This window comes from Lepisosteus oculatus, chromosome 9 (genome assembly GCF_040954835.1).
Source record: "Lepisosteus oculatus isolate fLepOcu1 chromosome 9, fLepOcu1.hap2, whole genome shotgun sequence".
In the NCBI taxonomy this organism is placed as follows: Eukaryota; Metazoa; Chordata; class Actinopteri; order Semionotiformes; family Lepisosteidae; genus Lepisosteus; species Lepisosteus oculatus.
This window is the reverse complement of record NC_090704.1, coordinates 7060538-7072033: the sequence shown is the minus strand read 5'-3', so window position 1 is coordinate 7072033 and position 11496 is coordinate 7060538. Positions and strand designations below refer to the sequence as shown.

At 35.9% G+C, this 11496-nt stretch overlaps 1 protein-coding gene across 2 annotated transcripts in view; it reads right to left on the bottom strand.

Moving 5' to 3' along the window:
- Nucleotides 1-714: 714 nt before the first annotated feature.
- brinp2 (bone morphogenetic protein/retinoic acid inducible neural-specific 2) overlaps nt 715-11496 on the bottom strand; it is a 354849-nt gene continuing 344067 nt past the window's right edge. For both annotated transcript variants that reach the window (XM_006634717.3, XM_015355138.2), the window contains exons 7-8: nt 6861-7083; nt 715-4404 (exon numbers count right to left, since the gene is read on the bottom strand). In XM_006634717.3, the coding sequence (XP_006634780.3) occupies nt 3288-4404; nt 6861-7083 (1340 nt within the window). In that variant the 3' untranslated portion in view covers nt 715-3287. The remainder of the gene's footprint in view (nt 4405-6860; nt 7084-11496) is intronic.

The window sequence follows — 11496 nt, the reverse complement described above, 5'->3', positions numbered from 1 at the left end:
CTTAAGTCTCTGCAAGCCGGAAGGCACCCAGGAAACTGCAGGAGATGCCATTTCGACACATTCTGAGAGAGATCTGGCTTAATGTGCTAATCACAGTAGGCTAGTATCACGCTTTTCATGATATCTGGGTCATAGAGCTCAACGTGTGCTCAGAACAAGGGTTAATATGATTTTACCTACTATGGAAACCCATTGGTATAATTATATCAAGAAGCAGAAAGTTTACCAAACTTGCTGTTACAAGAGACTCTACAGGTATTCCCAGCCTTTCTTAAATCCAGCTTCTGTAAATCCAACTTTACGTAAAAAGCTGTATGTGGCTTCAGTCCTGTGTCACATTGCCTCATGTGCTTATGTTCCCTTACATGTGTGTTGTCGGGAATAATTACAGATGTGTTTGCAGCCTTTTGGATACAACTGAAAAACATTCTAATCATGTGAAATGTGTTAGTGCTGCACAAAAGCACCTTACAATTACTCTGCAAGAGTACAGTATTCTCAAGTGCTGTACACCATACTATACTAATATTGTAGTCATGTAACTTTATTACTGTACTGTCATATTAACAGTTGTCAGCGTGATATTATTAATACATTCTGACTTTTTGTAAATTTCTATTTATATAAGCTTGTGTGGAATGTAACCCTTACATAAATCAGAGAGTACCCGAATGTGTGGGAAAAGTGGACATATTTGAGTTTTCACTGAGCATGTGAATTATGCCTCTTTTTTTATTTGGAGATTGAAGAACTACAGCAAATTGTACATTGGAGCAAGGTGTTGTCAGAAAGTTTTCAGACATGAGTTTCTCCAGATTCCCACACCAGTCAGGATGTTTTACAGAGTGTATAAATGTACAGACCCTGTTATGTGGGTGGTTTTAATGAAGGCTCACACAGCATTCCAGATCAGGCAGACATTATGGGGAGATATATGAAACAAGCAATTGTAAAATGACTGTCTAAAATATTTTAGAATAAAAAAGAATCAAATGTGAATATATAGAAACATGAGAAACAGGTATTTAGCTTATGACAATAATTTTGTAATTAGTATACATTCTCGCTGCTGATATTCCTTAAACTTCATAAATCATTAAAAAAAGAAAAATCTTTCAAAAATCTTTTCTTCATTTCTCATGAGACAGACAAGATAACTCAGCCTAACAGGCATTCTGTGAGTGATTAGGTGTCCTTCAGTGCAGTGATGATTAGTTGAAGGGCAAGCAATGATTCATAAGTGACATTAAGACAAACAACCTGTATTTATAAACTGGATATGATGCCCATCTCATGAATATAGTCAGGAGCTTCCCCACTAATATAGCTGTACAGTGAGAAAAGTATATCAGACAACGGTGAATATTAAGTCTGGAGCATTTCTTCATATACTTTTGCAGAAATTGTAAGAAAACAGTTTTTTACCTTGAGAATTTTGCTTCTTTATATTATGAACACTTCTGGAATACATAAAAACTATTCCAGACTTCATTTGTATTTCATTTAAGGTTAAAAAAAGTTTAAAATACTGTTAACAAACGATTGTAGAAATGCTGTTTATTTTTGGCTGAAATAAATATTACTGCTGTTCCACTCCATTGATTACATTGAGATTCACAACTCTTAAAAACACACAACCATATTTTTATGTATGTTGTATGTATGTGATTTGAAGAAGACATGGCTGGTTGCTGTATTGCAAAAAAAACAGATATTTCCCCCATTTTAGGATTGAAAGGAGTTTGTCAGAAGAGGATTACTTAGAGTTATCTTCTCAAAGGTTCTTATAGTATATGTGTAAAATGTAAGGATCATAACCACAATAATCATTTGTAAGAAGCTTTTGATATTTTAATTCACAGGAAATTGTCTGGGTAAATCTCCGAACCCTATTTCTGAATAGTCCTAGCGAGCAATTTCATTCTTCGGGAAATAACTATATCTCTATTCCCAAGCTTTAAATACCACTCTCTTTAGGAATTCAAATTTTAGTAAGTTTTGTATGCTCTTGTGATCACAAATGTGAGTGACATACAGATTAATTACCTAGTTACAACCAAACATGCTAGATGTGCTAAATAGCTTCTTCTTAACAGTTCTTCTGTTATTATTGTAGAGGTGAAAGTGAAAGAGTTATCCATTATCAGAGTAATGAGATTGATAACACTTAGTACTTTTTTAAGTAAGTGTTGTTTTTAAGGAATATATTGATGTGATATCTTCAATTCTCTAGTATATGAGAATGAACATAACAAATTTAAACAGACTACTAAGTGTGCTTAACTACCAGGACAAAGATTCCTATTAGTAAGGCATTAGACTTTTATTCAGACTAATTGTTTTTTGGCATTTGCAGTTGTTCAAATCCTATAATTAGCCTTTAAAAACAAAACATAATTTAAGATTTCCAAGAAGATATTTACAATGAAGAGTTTTGTGAATCATACTCTGTGGTCTGAAGGGTAGTGTGAAATGTGTCTAGCCTAGGTAATCACCACTGTCTCCTAGGAGCTGTAAAAATGGTTGAGCTCCTAGCATCTGCTCAAAGTCACATTATCTTCTATGGTTCGCCACACATACCTGAAAAACACAAAAATATCTAAAAGAAAACAAACAAAATAACTCTCTCTTTTTAGTTGAGAAGGTTATCTGATAGAAAGAAGATCCTCACTGAAGAGATCTTTAAAAAAACACAACAACCAATATCTTCATACATGAAGATTCACTGTAGAGAAAGCAAGAAAGCAGAGAATTTTAAAAGACATATGTATCACATGGGACATTTAAGGTTCATAATATAATAATCAGACCTGGGATTCATTCTCTATTCTCCTTCATCATAACATCCACTGCAATGAAATCTCTCATAAAAATAAATGCCTGAAAATGTCTTTTTTGTAGTTTTTTCTTCCACACTTAATGAAGTCCTTTTGTAGGTGAACTTCTGATTGGAACATAGTTCGTTGCTTTTGTACAGATATTATCTAAATGGTTTGACCTACTTCACTGAGTTTACTGAAAAAAGCTGTGCTTTAAAAAAATATCTAAATAAGCTCCCATCTCATGTGCTGACATTAAGGATCTTTTCTGTTGAATACTGAGTCCATCATACTCCTTGTACCCATCAACCCAATGATGGGTTGCCATTAAACAGAGCATGCATGCTCAATGGTCTATTCTGTGTAAATATACACACACCTTGCAACTATTTAACATGTGCCACAAAACAAACACGAGACCTTTTTTGTTTCAAAATTGCAGGCCACAGCAAAAAGATGTTATGGGGGCTAGCTGCACAGCTGGCCCAGTTCCGGGTCAGAGGAATTGGGCAGCTTAGAGCTAAACATCTGTAGAGAGTCTCGAATTCTAACCACCTCGCTGGTCGAGAGCTTCAGCCTGTGACGCAACAGGCAAGAAAAGAGGTCCAGGCGTTGCTGGCCTGGTGGGGAGAGTCTGTTGATCCTGTCTCGCATCTCCAACAGCATAAGGAGTGCCGAGTCCTGAGATCCCTGAGTGTAGGGATAGTCAAGTTGCAGGATTAAGTCTTTTATCCCTTCTGGGTCAAAGTGCATGCTATACCCAAAAACTCTGAAGCTATTTATCTTCATGTAACCCAGGTTGGACGAGCGGTCATCAGGGTCTAAGGGCTCGTAGAAGATGGTTTCATTGCTGTTGGGGTCATCAGACCTTATGCGGCTCCGCAGATAAATATGAACAGTTTCGAAAAAGGATTTCCACTTGCTGCCCAGTAATAAAGTCCAGTTGTAACACTGAAGTGACGGATCCAGTTTAGTTCTTTCCCAGTCTGGGAAATCCTGTTGGTTCACCGGCATGAACCAGCTTTCAGAATGACTGCCTCCGAAGGGATTGACGTAGATAGCGGGCACCGGTTCCAGGGTGCTGTTCTGGGTGGAGCAGATCTGAAAGGAAATACCTAGGAGTATGTGGATCAGGTTGGACTTGTTTTTGTTGCTCTTCAGGGTGAGCAGCATGCGCTTTCGCCAGGATGGGTTGAACCAGGTGCCAAGACGGACATCGCTGCTGATATAGATGGCATGGATCTCCATCCTGCTGTCCAGGTGCTGCAGGAGATACTTCGCTTCTGCATCTGGCACATCTGTGTCGAAATTGACATAGTGATCCAGAGAACCTGCGACAGCTGGTCTGCAGGTACCCTGATGCAGCACATAGCCGGGGTGGCAGCTGTTGCAGCGAGTGATGTTGTCAGGCGCGCAGGAGGCACAAGCTGCTCCTTCTGCCACTAAGCAGGGAACGGTCCCCTGGCAGACCAAGTGCTCAAAGGCACATGTACAACTGTGTGCTTCTTCAGAAAAGGTTCCTGGAGCACTGTGCTCAGTGCAGTACAGGACAGACTGGGCACGATTCAACCAAAAGCTTATGGGCCTGTAAAAAAAAAGGGAGAGAAAAAAACAGGTCAAAGCCTATACTATTTTTCTAATGTTAAATATTCTTGAGAGGAAAGAAATGAAATTTGGGGTGTATGAATTATAAATGAAAGGCAAAAATGAAATCATGCACATTATGAAATAAGCACATCCTATATAGGAAATGTCAAATTCAACATTTTTTCTGGCATGTGAAGTTAATAGTTTAGATTATTCCATGCAGTCACATACAGTTACCAAATTTTATTTTCTTTCCATACGGTTATTACATTTTTAGTGAGTAATATTCTGCTGAGATTGGACTCCCATAATAAACATTGCCTGCCTACATTAGTTTATTCACTGTTTACTGTTCCAGCAAGATGCTTTATCAGGGTTTTTTAAATCAATACACTTCACAGTTGTACGTGTTTCAGCAATGAACACCTTAATAATTCTGTCAAAAGTTTTATAGGACAAATTAGTTGCCTGAAGAAACATCTTTCGGGCAGTTGTGCAATAAAACTGAACTAAGGAGAGCGTTGGTAGTGATAGGTAGTTAGGTAGTGAAACATAGCTAGATTCCACTCAAGGGTCAAAATGATCTACTGAAAGAATCTAACTGGCATTTGGGGGGGGCTGTTTGCTTTGTAGCATTTAAAGAGGTGAAATGGCTGTGAAAAGGTGGTATTTTTTCTGTTTGTGACCTGGAACTCTTAATTTGTTTTCTGTTGGTATGTCCATTAAATATTCAGAGTTGTATATACATAATGAATAGATTTACAACTGTAACAAGAATGGGAAGTCAAATTGCTGTTTTCTTTATCAGACACCACAAACTACAAAAAGAAGAAGAAAACACTTGCAGCTGTTTGTATTATTAAAAAAAAAAAACACATTGTGCGGTCCAATATTGAATTTATTAAACCTAAAGCACACGTGTCTTCATTTTATTATCTCACTTTCTCCCTCTTTTATAATTCATAGAAAACAGTTTATTTTCTAACAATGTGAATGAATTATTTGTATCTAAGTTTTAAAAAAACATGCGGCAAAATGCAATTTATGAGTGGGATGACAGAAGAAGACTCCAATTACAAAGAAAGAATGGTCTACTGTAATGTTCTTTTTTTGGCAGTAAAATGTCTCAAAGCTGTGATTGCATGAAAAGAACAACATTCCTATTTAAGCAGGAGGAAAATTACTTTCCATAGATAAAAGCTACATAATTCTTAGTAACAGAAGGCACGGAATGTCCAATGATCAGAAAAAAGTTTAAATCTTGTTGGCAATCTCAGGGGATTGTTGAATTGTAAGAACCGACCTGTCAGTCTTTCCAAGCTCTTGATTACTTGGTAGCTGGAGCAACTATCCGAGATAGTCCTTTCTGAGAGGAATCCCCTTACTTTCCCTTGCACCCTCCCTTACCAACTCCTGTCTTCAACAGACAACGGCTCAAGATCTTAGGATGACTCTTCCAGTCCAGTTATAATCACCTTCTGCCCACTTGTCTCCAGTTCTTCCTTCTCTGTCATTTAAATATTGGTGTGTACTTCTGAAAGCAAATATGCAACACTGTGCAACACGATGTTCTGATGTCATTGAAAACAACTGCGGCTGCTATGTTTTAGAAGTACAGGTACATACTGATTAATTTTTTAAAAAGTGCCGGCTTTAACCTTGGGCAGTTTACATATAAATAGTGAAAGATGTTATTATCAGTCCATTAGCCACTGTTTACACAAGCCTTTCCCCTCTCCTTCTGTTTGTTCTGTTCCAAAGTTCACGTTCTGGGTAATAAAACCTCTGGGTAGGCAGGCTTCAATGACAGTTATTTAAAAATACAAAAACAAAAATCTGCTGTGTGCTGGGGGGGGGAAACACAGCCAGCATTTTGTATCTTTAAAGCTGTAGTAGAAAAACACATGCCGTGGATATCTGAAATGCCTCTGATTTATTACACTTGAAGCTGCCTTCCTAAGCCCTGACTGGAGCAGCACTTTGAACATGAGAGAGACACTCTCACATGGTGAATCTCACATACAGTACCTGTTGTTTTACTGTTTTATTCAGATCCAGCAGCCCTGAATCAATTATTGAGTATGCATTATGATGCTTCAACTGCTCCCGTTTGGGGTCATTTGAACATATTTTAGGGGATAATTTTAGTTTGCGTTGTAGACCTTTAAAAGGAGATTCATGCTTGACAGCTATTTCATACTGTGAAACCATTTTGGAGCGTTAGGCGTTGCCCAAGATTTATCGGATGTTCAGGATCTTCTTCCTTCTGATTGAAGTGGCACGCTGGAAAAGTTTGACTTAACAGTAATTAAATTCTGTAAGCAGTAAGACACCTTTTAATCTGAAGTCACCCCTGTTGTTATTTTCACTGTTTCTGCTTCCTGTGGTGATTAACTTTCTAATTACGAGCTGCTGATTGATGTGGATCATTTAAGGATGTTAAGTGTGTCTTACCTTTCCCTAGGGAGGCTAATCTTTGGTTGTTTTGGGCAGCGTTTGCTAAGAGTAAAGAGCTTTCGTACAATCCTTTGGGCTTTCCCCAGTAGTTGCTTGGTGCTTGCATCCAGCTGTCCGTAGCGATGCTGCAGGCTGGAATCTGCAGTCCAGTACTGCAGTATCACCGATGTGTTTAAAAAGCGATCAGCTGGGAGTCTCTTCAGAAAACTCTTGTATTCATCTGAGGATACAAAAGAACTACAGTGAGCTTTTCCATATTCCAGCAAGGAGGCTGACAGAATTGTCACAGGGGATACAGTACCATGAGAATAAACAAAACAATAATCAATGTAATCCAGCCTTGCAAAATTGCCTTTTCTCAATTTTATTTTTGAAAAAGCCACAAAAGACCATTAGAGCTAGCCAGCTTGCTAAGTGTAACCTTACAATTCAATTATATATTAAATGGACAGAATGTCAGCACATTAATATCTACATTTCTCAGGGGTTCATTTTCACCACATTTCTCCAATTAGGAGGTCAAAACCATTTGTGTTAGCCATCCCTTTAGAAAAAATATACATACAAATTGCAGTATGCAAAACCAATAATCTTAATATAGTTCACTCTCTTATTCCCCTGTGCTAAGCTTGGCAGGAAGAAGCAGAATTGCTTTCCAGGACACTGGTGGCTCAAGCTATTACAGTGCTCAGTGAACCCATGTGCAGTATGGGATCATTCTAATAAAGATAATACCAAGTAACAGCAGTTAGTTTAGAGTGATTTCCAGCAAATTTGACAAAACTGCTACAATCACAATTCACCCTGGCATCTTCAACCACATATTGCGAGGAAAAAAAATATTTGGCAATGTAACTGTAAACCCTTGGATAAATCAACCGCTTATTAGGAATAATCTGGCAAGTGATGTTGCAGTAAAATCATTTTCTTTGTTGTAAAAATAAGGGCTCACAATCTCATGCCATGAAACCCAATGGAATGGATTTTTGGGGGAATGGAAAAAAAATATAATAATTATTTAAAAGTTATCAACAATTCAATAAAAAATGGGATATTTTTAGGAATTTTGAATGTGAAACTTTTAAGGTAAAGATAAACCTATCCATTTTGTAGGGAATATGGTTGAAATATTTCAATAATAACCAGAATTTGGTTTTGATTCCTAGTAAAATAAAATACAAATAGTTGTAATTATATTTTTTACTTCCTTAAAGCATGGCAATGAAATATTTCGCAACCTGTAAAATCCCGCACACAGACGAAACCCTTTTAAACAAAATTGCCTTCGTTTATGATTGTGCTACATTTGGCTATGGAAAATAGTTATGAATTCAACAGCATATTAGCCTGGAATTAGCTGCTGCAGTCAGCAGCTTACAAGTCTTCACATTCTCCAAAACATTGATAGCCTTCGGCAACATTAGAATCCAATGCACAAACAGAATTTTTTACATCTGTTTTTCTTTTCTGAACTTGACTTCATTGTCCAATTTATGAGCAATCTTGTGCTTTCAGAAGGGATTCGATAGAGGAATGGGGTTATTTTCCACGACAGGCGGTGCAGACTCTCATTCTTTGGTCTAATTATTATTTCCAATTACCTTGAATTATGGAAGGCAGAGTAAAGTGGCTAGAAGCACATTCATATAAAAGACAAAATAACAGAAAGGATTTGAATAATAGTTTATGTTTTAAAAGAGTTTTACAGGCCATTGACACCAGCTCTTCATTATCTCAAGTTCAGTGTGCCGCTTGGTAAACTTGAAAATTCATTCTTTCCCCTATTTCCTCTGAATAAGGAAACAAACTGACAAATTCTGCCATTAAATATTTCCAGCCTCACAATTTTACAACCAGTACCCAGTTAACACTTTATAGTATAATTTATATAGTATAATTTATTGTTGTATCTTATTAAAATACACTTTTTATTAAATCAGTTGTCTTACTGTATTTTGGATACATCCAAAATAGTGCAAACAGAATATTCAATACTTTATTAACTTTTATTTATTTAAATTAGGCCTCAATGTTTTACTTTCTCTGCATATACTATTCAGCCAATTGGCTGATTATTAATGCCCCAAGCAACATCGAAGCTGCCTGTTTCAGAGACATCAGTAAGTAATGGTTATCCTTGCACATCAACAGAGGGGTCATTTGAGCCCTGCTTCCATCAATATCAGAAGCTAATTAACCTGTATGGTTGATCTTCCCTTGAGAGCACTGTAAGCTTGTGGAAAGTCAGCATCTCCTGCCTTAAATGAAAATTCTCCTATTAGATGTGACAATATTGACCTTTCTGTGACTTGAAAGTCAGAGCACTTGTTTTGGAGCACTGAGGGCATATAGTATGCCAGTTTATGAGATCTATTTTTTTGTGATGTATGAGTTATTATTTCTCATTTTCTAGTACAACACAGTCGTAGTATTTCATGTCAATATCAGTGTGATATTACGCAAAACAAAGGTAGTCTGTCAAAAGAATATTTTGGTGATCAGTGTGTACAGTATATGTTTATAATTCTATGAAAAGGTTTTGGCAAATATAATAGCTAATTTGCATATTACAGTAATTGTTTGCTTTCAATAGAATAGATGAGTGTTTCTTTAAGGATCTTAAGCTTATTTTACCAGTCAAGCTATACAACACTGATGAGCCCCAATAAGGAAACTACAGGATTCTGTAGTTCTTTGTCTTGACTAAATACAAGTGAAGTAGTCATTTTGGATGATTTTGTTTTGAAGATTGTGAAAAGGTCATAGAAATTATGCATGCCTATGCCAATTAATATAGTTTAGATTGTATTTAATCTATATACTATACAGTATATGCTTATGTTCATAGAACAATCTTGATGTGTTAACTGTTTGAAAGTATTATACTTTTATACTGTATATTGAACACAATCCATTTAACTAATTTGGCATACAGTTTGACAGAAGCAGATTAATTACATCCAGCAGGAATAACAATTTTGCATAAGCACCTCCAACCTAAACTGCTAATTGCATTTAAATACCAACACTCCACCATTAAAATGATTAATAACTGCACAGAGTCAAATTTCACAATATAAAAACTTTGCAAAAACTGTACTAAGAAATATGCATCGAACCAAAAAGAATATGCTGATCCATTACAAACTGTCCCTTTTGGGATAAATTAAATAGAGATAAAAGTTGAAAGATGGCCTGCAGTAGTCCTTTTTTGTAACTTAGGTGTAAGATTTACTACCTGTGCTAACTGAAGTGATAATTGAAATCACAAAAATAATCCTAGTATCAAGAACTGAAGATTTTTTATTTAAATTGGCTACAGAAACATATTATAGAATTTATCAAACTTTTTATGAAAATGATTATCTCATCTCTATGAAATGTTCTTTTAAAAACACACCTACTGTAAATTGAATTAGAGGAGCATGTACTGTAATCACAATACTGCAAGGTGCTCTATGGAGAAGGTATTCATAAAAATATTTTTATCTTGCACAAACTGTAGCATTATTTTTGCATTTAATTATCAAGTAATATACAAACTTCCTAAAAAAGTCGAAAGGAGCGCCTATTAATTATTTTGATACTATCTGATAATTTGTAGCAACCTCTTCCTTATTTGTTTTATATTATGCCTTAGTGTTTCACAAATGTGATTTTAGGAAGGATACGGTACATGCATTTTGATTTGCATTTCATTCAATGGTAAATGGATGTGAATTTAACATGAAAACATTGCATGACATTCATCGGAGGTATTGAAATAATAATTTCATAATAATAAATGTACTCTGATATATAGTATATCCACAACTGTATACAATATATACTGTATGTTTGAAACACTCTGTGTTTTAAATGAGAATATATCTAGTGGGTACAAAAATCCTTCCAGTTCCCTATCCTAGCCTTGTCCCCGTGTTTTCTCAATCCTCTCTGGATTGTGCTGTCTGCATAGGGTCCTGAAAGACGCTTTGTGACAGCAATTGCTTAAATGTGCAATTTATTTCATGCAACTAAAACAGCTGATGCCAATTTTATAATCCCATTACAGTTGAAGCTCAAGCACTGTTAAGATCCTACCCTTACTGTTGAACAAGGAATGTCTGGATGTGTATTTCATTTTGTTACTGAAGTAGAATACATCACAATGGACCTAAAAGGATTTTTAGAGCACAGTTGGGTAGACAATTATTACAGATTAAGTACTGGATATAATTAACGGCTTGAGAAATCTGATGTATTGACGCAGCTGACAATTTGAGGATTTACTACAAGGAGCAGAAAGTTCTATTTGGTCATGGGCTGTGGGATATTTTTAGATACAGTGTGGCTTATAATGTATATAATAATGTAATAAAATAACGTATTAAAAGCAATAACAGAATACAAGGTAATGTTATAAGACAAGGTAATCCACTTTTTTTGTTTTGCTACTAAAATATTATAATGCCTTTAAATATATCATTGCCAAAGTTAATTGAGCTGTTTTCTACAATATCTCTCCAAATCTATAATACAAAAATAACCTTAATATCTGTTTACTTGATTTTTACCCAAAGAGACATACAGTATTTACAGTGGATTGAAAGCAGATACATTTAAAGTAGTGAAATACTGCTAGTGTGAATAT